This window comes from Thunnus albacares, chromosome 12 (genome assembly GCF_914725855.1).
Source record: "Thunnus albacares chromosome 12, fThuAlb1.1, whole genome shotgun sequence".
Taxonomy (NCBI): Eukaryota; Metazoa; Chordata; class Actinopteri; order Scombriformes; family Scombridae; genus Thunnus; species Thunnus albacares.
This window is the reverse complement of record NC_058117.1, coordinates 17,712,814-17,732,943: the sequence shown is the minus strand read 5'-3', so window position 1 is coordinate 17,732,943 and position 20,130 is coordinate 17,712,814. Positions and strand designations below refer to the sequence as shown.

At 39.9% G+C, this 20,130-nt stretch overlaps 1 protein-coding gene across 2 annotated transcripts; it reads left to right on the top strand.

The window, feature by feature from the left end:
- The first annotated feature begins 1,184 nt into the window (after positions 1-1,184).
- Positions 1,185-19,866, top strand: klhl14 (kelch-like family member 14). 2 transcript variants are annotated; one of them, XM_044368653.1, is made up of 9 exons: positions 1,185-1,401; positions 6,506-7,406; positions 9,362-9,483; positions 13,745-13,834; positions 14,504-14,582; positions 15,492-15,682; positions 17,428-17,586; positions 18,678-18,835; positions 19,003-19,866. In XM_044368653.1, exons 2-9 carry the CDS (start codon positions 6,529-6,531, stop codon positions 19,141-19,143), a joined length of 1,818 nt encoding a protein of 605 aa, XP_044224588.1. In that variant the 5' UTR covers positions 1,185-1,401; positions 6,506-6,528; the 3' UTR covers positions 19,144-19,866. The 2 variants fall into 2 exon arrangements, with proteins under 2 accessions (XP_044224588.1, XP_044224587.1); XM_044368652.1 differs by lacking the exon at positions 1,185-1,401 and adding an exon at positions 5,369-5,625.
- The last annotated feature ends 264 nt before the right edge of the window (positions 19,867-20,130 follow it).

The window sequence follows — 20,130 nt, the reverse complement described above, 5'->3', positions numbered from 1 at the left end:
ATGTTTAATTTAAAACACTGCAAAATATTGACCTAAATAACCTAACTGGATGTACCAGGTCATATGCATACATACTGTATGTGCTGTTTATGAGATATATTAGGAATGTTATTTCCCTCTTTATCAGAAATATGAGCAAATGAAGTAACACTACATAATGGTGTGTGACCATAGCAGTGAGGTGGTCAGCACTGCTGCTTCAGTGAGATCATGTGGCATATTAATGAACTTGTTTGATATACAGTATATGGGACACTCTCTGCTGTTAAAGGCTGTGTATACCTCCGTGGTCAGGACTGCATTCATATTATTCTTGATATATCCCATGCACCTTACATTCATGGTGTAATGATGTGAGTAATGACCTGGCGATGTTAACAGCAGCCTACAATAGGACCTTTATCTGATCTAGGCTCAGAGACGCTAGTATGATATGACCTGACTGCTAGAGGCCACAATGTGACCTCACCGCTGGATGTAATTTCCTCTCAAGAGCTCTTGGAAAGGGAGAGCTTATGTTGTTGAGCTCATGTCGTTGGGGCTGGTAACAGCAGCTTGCCATTGTATTAATTATTGTCAGGGAATCCAAGGGGTGTAGATAATACAGAATGCACTGGTTGGTCCCATTTGTTTCACTTGTCAGTGGAGTGAATAATTGGGAGTGCTGACCATATTAGACACAGAGAATTTCTAAAAGATACGACTCAAACAGTTGCAACACAAAAGTATGGCTTGGAAATTAAAAGCTTAATGTCTGAGAATTTCAAATCAGTATGGAATAATTTGCTGGCTTCCCATTGCCAAAGAAATTTACTGAAGTTTAACTCTGACAAGAGCAATTCTGCTTCACAGTGAACATACTGTTTTCGAATATTATGCACAATTAGAGAAACTGTGTTTATTATATTTTACATTTTATTTGTCAAAGAAAGATTATAGATGTATAACAGTGTATTTCTTTTGTTAAACATAGAGCTTAAAATCATGCTGCATTTGCTTTTCTGATAGGTGTCAGATATTTTGCACCCCAACTTTACTCTTTAAAGGCTTGAGAACATTTGATACAGTTTTTAGTAGAGGGGGGTTGCTAATACAATGGGGCTCATCTTGCAATTCTCCCAAGGAATAACTATCAGTCCTGCTACAGCAGCTTCAGCGTCCCTAGGTGACCGCGCCACTGAGCCCGTGCTCGCTCCATCGCACCCCACTCCACGCCTGCTGCCACCCTGAAGGTAGATGCATCACGCTGGGGAGACTGCGCAACAGCAGCCCCCCCCCCCCCACCTCTCTCTCTCCCTTCAGCCCCCAAACCTCCTCCATGGCACAGTGGCCTCCTGCGGCCCCTACACACTCCAGGTCTCCACTATAACCCCGGTCCCAACAGTCCAGACTCTCCCTCAGGTGAGTCTCCATACCACCTCCATGTCTCCTCCCACCTGAACTGCACAACTGGTATCCTTTTGTCATTTGAGAATGCCACACACACACATACCGTAAACACACACACACACACGCTCCTGTGCTCACTCTGGAGGGGACACCGCCTGTTCCTTTCTGCTCACCTCCCGGCTGCCGGCTGACTCTCTGAGCCGTGTCTGCGGTGGCTACGCCATGTGTGGGGATCTAGGGGTTTAAAACAGCAGGCCTCCCATACTCCCTGAATGGCAAATATAAGAGCTTCCAATTTATTACACAGTGGACGTTTTGTGAATCATCTCTGACTAACTTTGATCTGAGATGACAAGTATACGCTAATCAGTCCCAGTATCGAAATACATATTTAAAAAAAAATTAATCAGGTAATCGTTTGTTTAAACTTCAGGAAACTTAAACTGACCCTTTCACTTCATCCTCACCTATATAAATTTAACATATGCTCCAAGTTAACTCATTTGTTCCCTTCATGATTAAACTACTCTCAGGAGATTATGTATAAAACAATTGCCACAGACAGTTAAAGTAATAGTTGCCCAGACTCTGAAGCGGCAACTCCCAATCAAAATCCTCTGATCCCCTAAAATACTGTGATTAACTGTTTCTACTCTTCAAATACACAAATCAGTCTGATCACATTATAATATCATTTCACACAGATAATTGTCAACTCTTCTAAGATCAGATAAAATACAGGGTGACAGATGCTGAATCAAAGGAAAGCTGCTACTGTTAAGTGGGATTGAAGGGGGGTCTTTAATTCAAACGTACCTGCTGAAAGCCTTATAATATAGTATTTACTGTAACCTGCAGTTTGCATTAATTTTGTCATTTTAAGAGGCTGCTAACAGCATTTTTAATATTCTTTAACAGGGGGGAAAAGCCTTTAAACTACAACACTTTCACTAACACATAAATTACAGCTTACACTTTATAGGTTGCTATACCACACCACACTTAGTTAACAAAATATTTTACAAACAAGATGATATCACCCTCTCCATGATATTAATATGATATGTTCTCTGATCTGTAAACAGCTGGTTATCTTGCTTTTCCACGATAAGAGAAAGTGCTGAGGATTTACGCTTGGTGAGCACATTTGGGCTGAATCTTTCACACGTCACAAATTGCAGATGGGAAGCAGTGATCTTGAACAGCCGATCACATTTCCGTGACCATCTGACACCTTCCATTTAGGAAAATAATACTTTCTATCTTAGCATACCCCTCTGCAGCAGCCAGCAAAAAGGAATTATGCCTGGTAGACTTTGCTATTCACAACTTTGGAGCTTCTTTTGTTTTGTCTCATTGCACTGATTAGATTAAATGTTCACTTTTTAATCAGTTATCCAAGGTCACAAAAATGTCTGCTGTTTTGTTTTGCTTTATCTGTATGTGCTGTTATATGTACAGAATTGCAGTGTTAAAAGCAATGTGAAAGCAGATTATAATGTAAGCATTACACATAAAGTTGTGTAGTAACTGAGGGTGATTCAAGGAGCTTATTATATCATTGCACTGTATAAAGTAAGGGCAGTGGCTAGGATCATTGTCTACCTTTATTTAGCAGTTAACTCCTTGAAAACTAAGTGAAAAACAGTATATAAATCTCATCTAACTGTTGTTATTTACTGTAAAAGCCTCCTTTTATGTTTACTGGACAAAAAAAAACATGCTCAGACTTTTTGCCCATAGAGATAGATAATGGTATCTGTATAATATGACAGATAAATATGAGTCGGGTTAACTGGTACAGAGAGTTGTAAATCACTGTAGTGTGATTCTTTGTCTCAAAGGGTTTAATTAGTCTAGAAATTCTTCTCTTATCTGATGACCCCCCACCCCCCTCCTACCCCCCCACCCCCCCGCACACTGCAACAACTTACAACCATAAACGCCCTGCAATCTGAAGACCAGTGGCCTCAGGAGACTGAGTTGCTACAAAGAGCTGAAAGAGTTGGAAATGGTCATTTTATTGCGTTAGAATAGCTCGCTCGAGACTTGGGTAATGTAGTGCTGAGTGCTAGTAAAGATAACAGTATGAGACTCCGAAGTGAAATACAGCGAGCTACTGTAATGCTCCGCAGTGACAAGTCCCTTTAAAAAAAATAATGGTAGCAAACAACAATACTAAACACTTTCTTAGTGACTCTTTACTATTACTGTATAATAGTGATGGTGATGACTGTTATTTTAGATGCACAATCTAATCAGTCAGCTCACAGAGTTCATGTAGAGTCACTATGTTCACTATAACTACAAGTGGGGGATATGCAGGCTGCGTTCTTGTCAAATACTCCAACATCATCACAAAAAAAAAAAAAAAAAGCTACCTATATGTGGCCAGTTACTGCTTGACGGTAGCCTGGTGTTGCTCTATTTCATAGTACATGAACAAACCCATTTATCCCTATCTGTCATTTCATAACTTGTGAGGTATCTGTCACTTCTGGTCCCACGGGAGTCCTGTGTGTTAAGTTTTTTTTACTCTAATTGAGCTCTTTATTTAATTGACAGTTTATTCTGTCCTAATAAGTCATTTCAAACAATTTTTGATTGGATTTGTGAGTGTTATTTCGCTTTGTTATGGGGAGGATGTTGTCGCTTTCTAACCTGCTAACGATTAGGATTACATTACCTGATTTATTCATGTACAGGGTCATAGGAAGGATACGGTCTTCATTTAGATAATAAGATTAGATGTCTTTGTTTCTAAGTTTTTAAATGTCAGCCTCAGGCAGGACCTGGACAGAACTGAAGGGTGTTTGTCTGCTGTAGTTGAAGTCAGCCTGAAGTGATATGACAGTAACTAGATTTATAACTCAAGACTGAAACCTTGTGGCTCACAGCTTTTAGTTTGTTGCTTGCTTGTGACAGAGTGCTCGATGTTATTTTATAAGGTTAAGCGGACATTCATATAAGACAACTAGGAGTCTCATTTTGACTGTGCGAGCCATCGATCAGGTTGTTTTAGTGGATTAAGGCCGGTCATGTAGCTGAAAGTGTGCAGGCATATGGAATCTGAATATCCAACCAGGACTTTCACATACTGTACCACACACCTCTGTGCACTGATGGATGTTGTATTAGGTTTCAGCCCTTTGTGTTTTCAGGCCTGCAGCTAGGCCCCTGGGTTGTGAAACACTGAACTGATCAGACATGAAAAAATACTGCATGTTATGTTTGACTTTTTTCTATAACTTTAAATCACTTTGGGCTTATGCTGTGTGTCATAGTGTATGTGACTTGATGCTTTTCTCACATGGAAATGTGGGGGAGAAAAAAAAAAGATGCTTAAATGCAACATTATAAACATAGTCTGGACATTATGGTGCATATACTATATATGATACAGATGCAAAAAAACTTGAGTTTGTGTAGAGCACCTTCTTTTGAAGGACTAGCAGGAGCAGAATGAGATGAGGGGTTATTTTGGCGATGGAGATTAAGGCAGGGGCTTTTTGTCATTTGTGCGAGACAAGCCATTCATCCATCCAGTTCACAGCCAAAAAAAGGCTGGTCCCAGAAATTAGCAGTTTCAGCTCAGCAGCAAAGTCGTCGGGCTGTGAAGGCAGAGAGAAATTGACTAATTAGCAATGCGCACTAAAACTTGACGGTTCTCTCTATAACAGCGAGGGAAAGACTCGGTTTTTCTCCCCCTTTCTCTTTTCTTTCTTCCATAGATGTTTGAAATCGCAGTCATTTACGCTCGACAGTTTTTACAATAGCCTTGAGCCATAATTTTGCGAGTCTCTCCAGCATCCATACCCCTGCATGGTCTCTCTCCACCGGCCATGCACGACCGTTTCTCTCCCCAACCGTGGATTTCCTATTACTCTCGTTACGACTCACTGAGCCCCAGGCCCAAGGATAATGATGTGTTGTTTCTTGGTAGCATAATTTGTCACACGTATATTTCTTCTTCTTCTTCTCTTGCAGAAAGCACAGCTCCCTCTCACACACTCACACACTTCTTGTTAATTCAGAAGAACAAATGATCAACGTCAACAAATAACGTGAAATAGTGACTTTATGAGTTGGAATCAATGGTTATTTTGAGACACCACCGACCATAGACTTTAAAGGAAAAAAGGACATTTCTTAAAAAAGGAGAACAAAGGAAATTCAAGTCAGATTATTGGGAACCTGAAGCTTACTTTCTTTTTTTTGGTCAAGAGCTGAAGTCAGGTAAGTTTGGCTCCTTCTCAGGCAAGCTGCTCACATCATTTAGTTGTGACAGGCGCTTTTAGTGAATCTGGCGACAACGTTACAGCACGCTTGTGTCAAGTTTACACACATTACGCACATAGAAATAGCTTTTTTGCGCTGCAGAAGAAACAATAGATAACGTATATTGCATTTAACTTTACCGAAAGCTGCATTTCAGTGGATATTTGTCGATACTCACGTCCGCTTAACTCATGCAGGCTACCAAAAAAAAAAAAAAAAAAAAAAAAAGCGAAACGCACCCGTTACTGCTGCTGACGGCTCGGGAGACAAACTAATTGCTTTTGTATGACTCCGTAAACCTGTGCCGATGTGTTAATGTCCTCATTGTTGAGGGGGGGTGTGCAGCAAGATAGGAGACGGGATAAAAGCGTTTAGCTGAATGCTGCATGTTATCCGTCCACCGTAGCGGTTTGCCTCTTTTTCCTTATCCGACAACTTCAGCCGCGGTTACCGGAGAGGGGGGGAAAAGCGCCGCAGCATCTCCGTATCCTTGTTTTGTTTTGACAGCGCCCTTCAAACCCCCACACAGACAGCCTCCATTTAAATCATCTTGAGTAAAGAATGAATAAGAGTGGCACACTGTGGGAACTACTGCGTTTTTGTTTGTTGCTTTACGACCACAGCTCAAAGTTGAAAGCGACTGAAGCCGTGTTGGATGTAGATTGTCGCCGGCAGGCATGGCATGACGATTATTCCCCCGCTGGATGGACGGGCGATCTGCTCAATAACTTGTTCCCGAAATCGTTTTCTATTGTAATAGTTGACTGATAGCATCTGCGTGTGTTGTGCTAATAAATGACCTGAGGTAAATGGCTTGCATGGTTTATTTGTTGCCTAGGTGGCGTTCACAGTCAGGAAGTCATGTCCAGATCGGGTGATAGAACATCCACCTTTGACCCAACACACAGTGACACCCTGCTGCATGGGCTCAATCTGTTATGGAGAAAGCAGCTTTTCTGTGATGTGACTCTCACTGCCCAGGGACAGCAGTTCCACTGCCATAAAGCCGTGCTGGCATCCTGCTCCCAGTATTTCAGGTCTCTCTTCTCCTCCCATAATGTAATCAACAACGAGGGGAGCAAAGGAGACCAGGGCAGCAGTGGGACCCCCTCATCCTCTCCTGATGACAAGCTGGTGACCCCCAGCGCCAGGCCCATCAATAACCTGGTACTCCAGGGCTGCTCCTCCATTGGACTACGATTAGTGCTGGAGTACCTGTACACTGCCAACGTGACTCTTTCCCTGGACACAGTGGAAGAGGTGCTGTCAGTCAGTAAGATTCTTAACATCCCCCAGATTACCAAGCTCAGTGTGCAGTTCCTCAACGACCAGATCTCTGTGCAGAACTACAAGCAGATCTGCAAGATTGCCGCACTCCATGGACTGGATGAGACCAAGAAGCTGGCCAACAAGTACCTGGTGGAGGATGTGCTGCTGCTGAACTTTGAGGAGATGTGTGCCATGCTAGATGCTCTGCCACCCCCGGTGGAGTCAGAGCTGGCTCTCTTCCAGATGTCAGTCCTCTGGCTGGAGCATGACCGGGAGACTCGTATGCACTATGCGCCGGACCTTATGAAGAGGCTGCGCTTCGCCCTCATACCTGCCCCAGAGCTCGTGGAGAGGGTGCAGTCTGTTGACTTCATGAGGAGTGATCCTGTGTGCCAGAAACTACTCCTGGATGCCATGAACTATCACCTGATGCCCTTCAGGCAGCACTGCAGGCAGACCACAGCCAGCAGGTGAGGAAGAGACAGACAAACAATACAGACATGAGTTCACCCACACACACAGAGCACTGAGCTATTTGAGAGTGAACAAATTAAAATGCAGAATTATATGCCTCCCACTTGTTAATTTTGAGCAAATTGCTGACTCAAGTGTAGCCCACTCGCTGGTCACACTGCCTGTGTAGTCTGGATCATGTAGGTGTTCACAGGTGTGAGATTAGAGGCCCAGTTTTGTGGTGTTTTCCTATAAAAGAATTCCAGCTGCCACAGGGCTTGACCTACTCTATGCTACACTTTATCCATAATTACTAGGTTACCTTATGTTTTAGTGAAGACTAAACAACTCTTTATTTCCTCACACATCTGTGTAATTGCTCTCTAATCAGTGTAGACAAGATGCAACAAACTAGATAAAGGTTATGCATTTGATTTGTGGCAACTCATGAGTATAATTTGAAATGTTGTAATTAAATTGTTACTACAACCACAAGGTAATTACATAATAATTCAAAGTACAATGACACCCCAGGTATGGATGTTACAATGAACAAAAATGTAATACAATCAAAGGGAATTTTGTACATTTGAGTGTGTATTATACTTGAAAATGCAGGATTCATTTACAATAAGATACAATCAGATGACGCTCCTCATTCAGGTTAGATGCACACGTCTCACTCACAGAAATAAGCCACGCTGCACGGCTTGCCTCCATGTTTGTCCAGATCAGCACTTTAAGGAGCTTGTGAATAGACAGATATTGTCAATAAGTCGATTGATTGACGGCGCTGTTGTCGGGTTTTGTTAACAGAGCTGACTGGAGTTAGAAAGTCGTGGCTGAAGATCTTTTGAATAGTGATGGCATCAGTGTTTTGAATTTATATATCTGTGAACAGAGAGAAAAGTAAAGCTGTGGCATCAGAGAATCTCTAAACCTGAACTTGAAAATCAAATTTTTACACAAAGAATCCGAACATGGAACTGTTTTACATGCATCTAATCCCACATTATCCCAATAACATATCTATTCCCACATATGGAACCTAAATGAGCAAGGAATCAGGAATCCTCATAATTAGTTTCACATGCCACTGTTTCTCTCCTCTCAATTAATCACCATTATCTATGTCCAGGGGCTCATTTGCATATGAATAACCCCAAAACACTTCCGAGTGGGCCAGTAGCAGAGAGAATGTACCGAGACGACGGTGATTTACCCAAGCATAAAAAAGTACAATATGAAAAAGGAAAAAAGGGTGCATCTGAATAAAAAGGCCAGCTACTCTTAATCTTTTTTACTGGATATTGTGATTAATTGGTAGATTTGTGTTGAAATCCATTAGGAGCCAGATAATGGTCATTAATGTACAATAAAGTGTGCGGCTTTGAGGTTATATATCATATACAAACAGCAGGAAATATCTCACAACTGGCTTAGAGATGTCACATGAATCATCGCAGCCAATGAAATGGAGACATTGTATAGGCAGGTTTATGTACTCAATTGTGCTTTTAGCCTCTAGCATGGCAACCCCGCAGGACCATCGTCGCTTCACAGCTAATTGAAAAGATATCTTTAGAGTGAAATAACTGTTCAATAACACATCAGAAGGATAAGTATGCTGTTGAGCAATTTTTTTGTTAATTGTAATAAATGTGGTAACATCCTGTATTGCCTGATTAGTAGTCTCAAGTTCAGTAGCTGTAGGAGCATTTATTACTTTAACCATACATTTATTCTTAAGTTCATTCGCTAATTGATTAATTAATAGAGTGAGTATTTGCAAAATGAAAAATCAAAATATGCTAGGGAAGAGGTGTTGATGCTATCCAACGTAATTATGTAAACTGTGGAATTAAAGGTGTGCTTTTTGGGGGCCTTGAGGTGTTTTATGTCAAGTCTTGATACCTGTTTTGTTGTTTTTTAACACTTGTTCACACACACACACACACTTTTGACATTACAGAATCCGTTCCAATAAGAGAATGCTGTTACTGGTGGGTGGTTTGCCTCCTGGACCTGATCGTCTCCCAAGCAATTTGGTCCAGTACTATGACGATGAGAAAAAGACATGGAAGATCCTCACAAGTGAGTAGCAAAGACCCTGCTTTTTTTTTTTTTTTTTTTTTTTTTTAACCTGAGGCATCTTGTGTTCGTGGCTTTTATGATGAGGAATAGTTGTTCCTATGGATGACTTTAACACAGGTTAATTTCCACGGAAAATGAGGGAAGGAGTTCCCTAAATCCTTCAGGTAATAATGTATCACTATCACTTTTAATATAAGTTTTTAATCAGAGCGTGACTTCACAGCACTGTGGAGTTTCATGCTCGGTTTCCCTTGTTTTTGCTGAAATATGCTGGCAAGATGCATGATGAGATTTACTTGAATCTAATGATTTATTGTGGCAGAGATAGAACAATAATGAATGGCATCTTTTCCTGAATAGCTTTTAAATGCAGCGTGATTATTCGTTCACATTGATCAATAAGTAAGATTGAATTACCCCACACATAATAATACACAGCATGGAATTAGCCTGTTGACCCAGTGTCACTATTGATATTGGATTTAGATAAGGTAAAGCAAATGCCAAATAGACAGTAAAGGTCAGTTGGACACAGCAGCTGCAATGTTGATACAAACATTAAAAAGCTTATTTATAATTATTTTAATCGACTAAATAGAATATCTTATTCTAGAATATCTAAAACAAACAAAGAAGAAGATAAAGACATATTCTATAACCTTTAGGGATTTATACTTTATGATAATGATCCCATGATGTCATATTGAAGGCAAGTTGTCATAATTCCCTCTGAAAATCTATTCTGTTAAAAAAAATGGCAGCGTCTATAGAGAAAATATCCGTAGCCTTTGCGAGGAAACACATTCCTACAACACACATCTCTGGAAAGTGTACCATACTCTTTTTTCTTCTTCCTTGTCTTCCTTGACCTTTTAAGGCACACCACTATATTGTTGCCATATTGCAAAGGTCAAACAAGAGCTAATGGGAAACCATATTTGTCCTTTGCATCATCATTGCTGGACATATTGAGTTTTTGTCCTTTGTTTTGGTTGGAGCCATATCTCAGCAGTGTCTCTTCATTCATACATATTAGCTATAGGTCTGTTTTCTGTCAGTTTATATTCTCACTTTATGGCACAAGTTGTTTTATTTTTACAAATCTGGTATAATGTTTCTATTTTTGGCTCTGAAATTCACAGACGAAGTAGTTTGGACATGGTTGCTGTCCATGCTCGAATCATAACATTTCTTGGCAGTCGTCTGGTATTTTAGCTCATGTTTGTCCAAATTTATCAGGGTGCATTCCACTAAAGGAGGCATTCATACACAACAGCCTGAAGCTCAGTGGTGTTTAGATTGTCGTTTTCTCATTAAATTCACACTCATGGGTATAAACTGCAACAAGCAAAAGGTCAATAGGGATTTCCATCACTCAAAACTAAAACGTTAACACTCAAATGGTCCGTGGCCAAGTGGAAGGACAAAACTGCAAAATCATCCCCTTAACACATCAGTGACTATCTGATGTAGCTTCCACACATTGGATGTGGAATAGAAGATTATTAACATTCAATCATAACTTTTCAATGAGGCGAAACCTGAGAGGGACAGCCTTTGATTAAGACATTCATCAACACAATTTGGGAAGAATTTGATCCCCCTCGTTGTGTCAGATATACCCACTGCTCGCTGATTCCAGTGTAAAGTTTGCCATCTAGTGTACCCACAGCAGCGTGGACGAACACAAGACAAAGGCAGGCACAGGGCTCAGAGCTGGACTGTTCTGTTTCCCTCTTTAAACCAACCTGATATTAAAATCCCACACTTTGAAACGGACCTCATCTATGCAGCACAGCCTAGAACAAAGGAATTCAGCTCAGTGGGATGCAATTGTAATGGCATTAAAGGCACGTCAGAGCTCGAGCGGCAGTGGTGCATTAGCTGTGGAGTCATTCAACCGACCCCGACTGTGCCTCTATGCAGAGGTTTCTGACTCCCTCTAGTGAGCCCTAGAGCTCACTGTAGACTGGAGTGATGGCGTCCATCTCATAGAGGACGTGCTCGTCCTTCCCTCCTGTGGCTGTTCACCCCTGGGGTTAGTGGGAGATTTAGGTGAGAGGGGACAAACAAGTAGATGAATTTCATGTAGTTTCTCTCACAGTAAACTCTCAGACAGTGTAGGGAGAAAAAGAAACAACATGCTTTATTTTTTTTCACTGCACAAAGCTATTATTGGAGTGGTGGTAATTATTATAGCCTGGCTAAGCTCCCACTGCTCACCTGTATCTGAGGCACCTGTAGAGGCAGGGCAAATGCCCCAAATCCTCCCACAGTACTCTCCATACTGTAGCGACACACTGTAAGGCGATAATCTCCTTTTCACATGTGCACGAGATGATTTTTAGTATGAGTACAAGTCGCTAGACATCAAATAAAAAGCCGCCCATCCATGTCCTATATACTGCTGACTGAATGATAATGTAAATAGCATGTAAGGGAATTTGGCAGTCATATGGCACTCGTCTTTGAGGTGCACTGGAGGCAGGCAACCTAATCCTCTCGTTCAAGATAAAGCTGTGTTTCGTGTATGTAGTATTAGTTGCTATCTGAGACTCCCCTCCCATAGAGGAGCGGCACATGTCAGCCAGCCAGAGTGAGATTGCAGGGAGAGGCCAATTGGAAAGAAATGAGATTCAAGGCTGTCTAATTTTGCAGCAACTGTGATCCATCAGGCGGTGGGGAGGTGACAGTGGAAATGACTGATGGAGACAGACAGGTGGGCTTTAACATTTCACTGATTTGTGCTCAAAAAGCACCGGGCCTGAGATTTATTGAGTGAACACGATCATGTTCATTATGACTGTCACCTAAGACCATTTCTCTACATCTCAATGGGGTCACTTCAGCAAAAAAGAAGATGGAGGAGAGGAGGGGAGCTCAAAAACATACACAAGGGGAAAATCCTCCACGAGGGGTCCTCCTGCAACTGTGGGCTCACGGCTGTGTTTGCTATCTTGTGCTAACACGTGATGAACAGCATGATACACTAAAGATGCATGTGCTGAATGTACTTAATATACCATCATATTAATAGTTGCCACAGCATATTTTTAATGCTAGAAGAGGAGACAAGAAATAGTGTTTCACAGTGAGATTCAGTCCATACAGTCTTATTGTGAGGTGAGTTAAGTCCCCTAAATGGAAAATTCTATAGATAGATGATAGATAGATAGATAGATAGATAGATAGATAGATAGATAGATAGATAGATAGATTATTGAAGTATTGTCATGACAATCAGTAGACCGTTTAATTTGTTCCTATTTTGGAGTCAACAGACTTGATTCCCCACAAGAAATCACTTCCTGTGGATGGATGATTGGAAGGTTATAAAATAAAGGCAATGATGAGGGTGAATAAATGCTACAACAGTGACTCACACTGAGGATTGTGAAGTAGATGTTTACCTGTGTCATTATGGTTCAATCACAATTTAATCTTGACACGAAGGTATGTACTGAGAGTAGAAATACTAGTGATTAAAAAGTTCAGTGCCAGATAACGTTCTTGAAATATGAACCTCATTTCATTGTGACCAATATCTATTGTCCAGTCCAGTAGACCTACATTAGGGATTGTTTTCAGCGTTGTTCAGCCGCCAATGTAGTTTTATAGGCCTTTATGTTTTTAATATGTTTTGTTTGTTTAATTCTAAGAAAACAACAGAATTATAAAACTAGGATTGTATCTCATGTCATAACAGAGTTATAGCAGCTTTTGTTCGTCCAAGATAAAAAAATAAAAAAGACTTATATACACAAATGTATGTTCTGTGTGTTGCTACCATAATTGAGATGTAATTGACAGGTTTTCATTTATAGTTGGACATCATGGTCAAACAGGCTAAAGCTGTTGAATTAAAACTGTTTGAATTCACAGGACACTTTTATTTACATCAAGTGCTATTTTTGGGGGTTACAAATGACCTACATAACCTGGCACAGAACGAGAAACAGCAGCCTTGGTTCAGATGCCTCTCTTCACATGGGAGCATTAATCGTTATCAGCCGACATAAAATCATGTTTATAGGGATTTACATTAGCTTTGTTCTTAAATTGTTATCTACACTAGATTTATGAAAAATAACCTAACAGTTGTGAGGCAAACTGTAAAAGAGAAAACATAATTCTTCCTCAAGGGGCCAAATATTTTGTTTGAGGGCCAGATTTGGTCCACAAGCCTCTATTAGCACACCACTGACCTTTATCATTCTTATGTCGTAGTGATTGATGCCATTGATTTTTGTGTCTCGTCTAGTAATGCCTTACAACAGCGCCCATCACTGCGTGGTGGAGGTGGAGAACTTCCTGCTGCTGCTGGGCGGAGAGGACCAGTGGAACCCCAACGGTACTGTAACACCACAGACTGAACGTCTTCGCTTTCCAGTGATTCCTCACATCAAATTTGCCAGTGTTTACTTCATTGAGAGAGCACTCTGAGTGACTTTAAACCCATCACAGTTAATGTAACACTTTAGTAGTTTCAAACACTCATCCCACAGCCAGATCAGCTCTGAGTGGACAAACAACACTCCAAACACTCCAACATAGAAAAATAACTATTAACGCTTAAATACTTGTAGTGTAGAACTGTTAAGAGTGCTTTTAGTGAAATGGTAGTGACAACCACCAACGTAAGAAACAAAGACTGTAAATGATGAAAAATCTGTTTCTGTCTTTTTGCTCTTATTTGACCGAGTATCATAATAATACAGCTGCTGTAAAGTCAACACAATGGAAACACACACACACACACAACAAATTATCCTCTGAAATCAGATCAACTCTAGGATTAGAAAAACAACAAGACTTCAATCAATACTTCTGAGCTCTAATGGCAGTGAAAAGCAGCACATTTTAACACTGGAAAATCAGCGTGTATGTGTGTGTGTGACGTTTATATTTAAGAGAATACCTGCGCAGTCCACAGTTGTGCATTTTACTGATATGTTGGCAATTAGTCAGCCAATCAGATCTGAGCGCTTGTCATTTATCTTGATTTCTTTCTGTTTTGCAGGAAAACACAGCACTAACTTTGTCAGCCGCTATGATCCCAGATTCAACAGCTGGATACAACTGCCTCCTATGCAGGAGAGGTGAGACCGTTTTTTATTTGATTACAGATTAGCTCATTTTTAACTCTTTTTAAACTCTGCTGCATTTATTATTAGCATACACTCACCAGCCACTTCATTAGGTACACCTGTGCAATCTAATGAAATCCAATACAACAGTTCTGACATGGTGTTCCTAATATTTTGTCCACTTCATTAACATACATGAGGGGGGCAAAATATTAGGAAGACTTTTCAATATAACGCGCCCCAGTACACCACCACCACCCATTACGACCTCAATAATAAACATAAAGTTGAAAATGTATAAACTTCATAAATGTAGAATTTATAGCAGAGCTGTTGTATTGGGTTCATTAGATTGCACAGGTGTATCTAATGAAGTGGCCGGGGAGTGTATATATTTTATATTGATTGCTAATGCAGAATTAACTTTTGTTTAAATATACACATAATGTCTGATTGCCAAAAGGAAATGCTGTATAAACATCTGATGATGTACTACGACACTGGGGGGGCGTCTCAGGCAGAACTGCTCAAACCGTATTGTATTTTATTAAAGAAAACAAATATGAAAATGTGATTAAAATTTAATTATTAGATTCTTTATTAGCATGTTATTATTAGAATATCTATGAATCATGCTTTTATGCACATACTAATGTGAAATTTTATCATTTTATGTGAAATTCTACTTTTTTTTTTATTTTACATTTAAAAAATGGTTTATGTTAAAGTGAGCACAACCATAGCACTGGCATAAAAACACATTATTGTCGAACAGTTCATTATTTCAAATCCAATGATGAAGGATCATTAGTAGCTGTGATCTGTTTCCTGAATGATTACCACACTAACTGTGGAAAAGCCTTGAATGAATCCTATCATTGCTGGTTTAATGATGTTGTCTGGGTGACACTTCCTCCTCAGGAGAGCCAGTTTCTTTGCCTGCCGCCTGGATAAGCACCTGTACGTGATTGGTGGTAGGAACGAGACGGGCTACCTCTCCAGCGTGGAATCCTACAACTTGGAGACTAACGAGTGGAACTACGTGTCGTCTCTGCCGCAGCCTCTGGCCGCCCATGCAGGAGCAGTGCACAATGGGAAGATCTACATATCAGGTCAGGAAAGATCCTGTCATTCAGTCACAGTTACAATCATGTCTTCTTTTACCTTAAAAACACTTACTGCAAACAATTTCTCTTCCTTCTACTACGTACAGTTTACATTACATTTTTGCAAAAAGGTACCAAGTGTTAATTGCTCAGCATTTTAAAAAAAAGATAAATACATCCATGAATACATACATTTCTATATTATAAGTAGACTAACGTCAAGTAACAATAACAGTCTTTATGATCACAGCTGGAAAATGTGTTACGAGTAAAACAACATTAAACAAAAATGGGGATTTATTCATCTTGTGTCGTGCCCAACTTTAGTGGGTCATAACATATCAGGTATGGAATTAGTGTTTAGATGGTCTGGTTCAAGATGAGACCAAACCCTTCTATGGATGTCAGTTTTTAAGCAATAACAAAGACTAAAATGTGGCCTGTAACAGACAAGGTAAGCCTTGTTTTTAGCCCAGCCGATTGCCAAAAACACCTTTTGCTATGTTGTAACACATCATAAAAAAACAAAAGTCTAAGCTTTACGATAGGTTTACAAGGAATCACGTTATAAAATAGGTTTTTCAAAAATTATGAATCACTGCAACCTCGAGAGGTCCTTGAACATGCAGTCATAAACGTGCACAAAAAATATTAGACACACACAAACACTCACACACACACGACCAAACACATGATCCCCTCCAAGCTTACACCTGGTGGAGATAATAACCACATATTCAGACCCATGTGCAAAAACTGTAAAAGTGTCCATCATACCACATAGCTAAAAGAGCAAAATCTTAAAAGTGACATCTTATGTTAAATGTTAACATAGTCAAAGTGTCGCAAACTGGTTAAAAACAAAGTACAAAGACATGAAACATAGTACTGTCATCTTGTGTTACACAAATTACTCACGATGGGAACAAATTAGCTCTAGATGTTCGTCATCCTCTGACCCAGCACCCTAAATCACCAGTCTAAGGACAGAATTTCAAACTCTCTCTTTAAAGGATAGACAGGAAAATTAAAAATGGCATTTTCTCCCTAAAGACATGATACATGATATATGATATGATGATAAATACCAGATTTAAACATGTTATTTGATTGCCACTTATGAAGGTTTTCAAGTTTGTTCTTACTGCAAAGTTTAAGGTTGCCTGAACACAAACGCTTTACTGTGCAACAACTCATATTTAACTTCTATTCAACATCTATACAATACTTCTACTTCTTGAAATCTATAATCATTTCTATTATTTTAATGACATTTAAATCAAGAAAAGACTCATCACATCGACCCAGAGCGTCTGACTGAATCATCCGTTAGCTTCATGACGGGACCATTGTGTTGTGCACCACATCAGTCATTAGATTATAAAAGTAAAAGAAGGGAACAAAGACACCAACCTTGAGTGGAAACGCTTATTCAAAAGAGCTGGATGGAAAAGGAGCCATTAACTCTATAAAAAAAACAACCAAAACACGCACATATACGTATATACACATATCTATCCAGCAATACAAAGAGCCAATAGGTTTCTCTGTAAGCACATGTGGATGGAAACAATACTTATAATTTTACCATGTGAACCCTGGTAATGATGAGGTCCAGCACCAAATCAATACATTTACCTCCTCTTGACCTAGTTTTAAGTAAGAGTTACCATTGATCAGTGTACACAAATGTATATTACATGAGCAGCCAGTGTGTCCAACTGTACGTTTGCTGTGTTTACCTGTTGCAGGTGGAGTGCACAATGGAGAGTATGTGTCCTGGCTCTACTGTTATGACCCCATAATGGATGTGTGGGCTAGGAAACAGGACATGAACACAAAGCGTGCCATTCATGCCCTGGCTGGAATGAACGACCGCCTATATGCTATTGGAGGGAACCATTTGAAAGGTAAGTACTCGAGCGTTTCAGGAAATGAACGGAAAACAGGTCAAGATTTATACTTTTTTTTTTTTAAACTGTATGAAAGAGATGCTGCCATTATGAGCAGGCGACCATGACCTTCATTACACCGTGCTCCCTTTAGTCCCTCTTCTCTTTCACACTTCATCATTCAAGGTACAATATGAAAAAAAAAAAAACGAATTACAGTTATGTGTTGCACATCCTGAATGCATAACTGAATGCGGCCATTTGAATGGGAATCATGAAAAGCTGAACTAATGTATTTGTCTTTGAAATACAGTCTTTCAGTGCTCTGTTTAATTAAAAAGATGTGATGTGAATTTATAAACCTGGTCCAAATCTGTGGGGTGGATGAAGGTTCATTACTGTCCATTTTAATGTAAAGAACACTGAGTTCACTTGTAACAAAATGTATATAGATAAAATTACCTTGTCTTGTCTTCATATTGGGGCAAGGTCTTGGTATATGATCATAAACATGCTTCAGAGGCCTTGAGAGGCAAAATCCAGATATTTCATCTGTTAGTTTTCTCTTGTATTTACCTGCATGTCATATTGCTATCAGTACACTGACTGAACAGGCAGCATATTAAACTGGATCTATAATAAAAGGGCCTTTTAGCTGCATGTGATACACTACATTTAAAACTTGATTTCATAATATTAAATATTTAAAACTGAATATGCAACAAAGTTTGGACGTGATGGTGTAGTTTGTGCAGATTTGATTAACAGTCGCCCGGCAACATAAATAAATAACCCTTCAACTGTCATCAGATTTTGGTTCAAATGTTGTAAAATCCTGATTGGTGCAACAAAACATGCGACATTTCCTTTTTCCAACTGAGCCTCGTCCACTTCAAACAACTGAGAACAGCACAGACAAAAACACAAATACAGAAATCTCTCATGTAAAATAACCATAATTGTTGTCAGAAGATGTTGTGGTCACGTAGGAGCTCGTCACTCAGTTCTCAGGGTCATTAACGTTTAATGTTAACCTAAACTTACAATGACAGGGCCTGTTAACTGCACTGACATCCTTATGTTTACATACTTCTCCTCTTCTCTTGCAGGTTTCTCCCATCTAGACGTCATGTTGGTGGAGTGTTACGACCCAAAGGCCGACCAGTGGAACATCCTGCAGACGCCCATCCTGGAGGGTCGCAGCGGTCCTGGCTGTGCCGTTTTGGATGACAGCATCTTCCTCGTGGGGGGCTACAGCTGGAGCATGGTATGTTCTTACAGATCAGATTATTTTACATTAAACATATCCTTGCTGTTTGTTGTTTTTTTTACTATGTGTGTTTTTATTAAACCAAGTTTTTCCACATCACAGCTAGAAACCCAAACAGCACCAAGAGGAATGAAGACAGTGACTGAATTTTCTTTTCTCCTCAGGGGGCCTATAAGTCTTCTACCATCTGCTACAGCCCAGAGAAAGGAACATGGACAGAGTTGGAGGGAGAGGTGGCGGAGCCCTTAGCGGGCCCAGCCTGTTCCACCGTCATACTGCCTGCCTGCCTTCCCTTTAACAAATGACAACTAATTCGACCGAAGGGCGGCGACGGCGTGGAGTGCCACAGCGATTGGATGGAGGACCATCAATAAGCAAAACAGTTGTCAACAATTTTGTGACAAACCCCGCAGTCAGATGACTGTCGGGTGTGTATAAATTATTTTTTTACAGGTTTGACCAGAGCACTTTCGTTATTCCCTACTGACGGTTTGAGAAAAAAAAAAAAAAGAGACAAATTGTGTAACTCATGTATTTAAACTCATCTGTGTTCTGAGAAATGGTCGGTTTCATATTTGATTTTATTTAAACTGATTGTAAGTGTTTTTGGCTTCTCTTCTATAGCACGCATAGTGTTGAACTGAATTATAGCTTTCAAATCCATTGTATCTTGTATTCAGTAGAGGCATAATTCCAGCAAAATGCAGTGTTGTTTCACGGACTGACAATGGGAGAAAAAGTGATCAGTCCCAAAGTATCATGGGGTTAAACTAGGGCTGGGTGAGTTACATACATAATAGTGATTATCAAAGTGTATAAATATTCTTCATCACTCATGTTGTTACTCTCTTTTTCTCTGGCTGGATTGTGCACTTATCCCACTGTATCACAACAAAAACTGTTTTGTTATCGTTCTCTAGAAATGAACATATTTATGTGTCCAAAGTGGGAACATTTCCAGAAAAAAAGTCATGATTTAACTGACATGGTATGAGTAAAAATACACTGTAAAAAAAAAAAAAAAAAAAGACACAATAACATAAAGATCTTTATGAGGATCTGTCCGTATCACCCAGCCCTAACTTTAAACTAATTAACTTTTACACCCAGGCTGAAGTTGTGTTTCTGTATAACTTGTCGAACAGAGATTTCCTTTCAGGTTATCTGCTCGACAGAAAAAAATCTTGCCAAATGTTTGTGGCGGTTATTCTTCATGCTGCAGAACAAAACAATTTAAGGTTTACCATTGATTCTCAATATTTATATGACGCACTAATGTTCAATGATGGTAC

Excerpts from the sequence above, each read along its gene's own strand:
- klhl14 (XM_044368653.1), top strand. The coding sequence starts at position 6,529 with ATGTCCAGATCGGGTGATAGAACATCCACCTTTGACCCAACACACAGT. Across the intron at positions 15,683-17,427 it reads TGGGAAGATCTACATATCAG|GTGGAGTGCACAATGGAGAG; the intron begins GTCAGGAAAGAT and ends TACCTGTTGCAG. Across the intron at positions 18,836-19,002 it reads GGGGCTACAGCTGGAGCATG|GGGGCCTATAAGTCTTCTAC; the intron begins GTATGTTCTTAC and ends TTTTCTCCTCAG.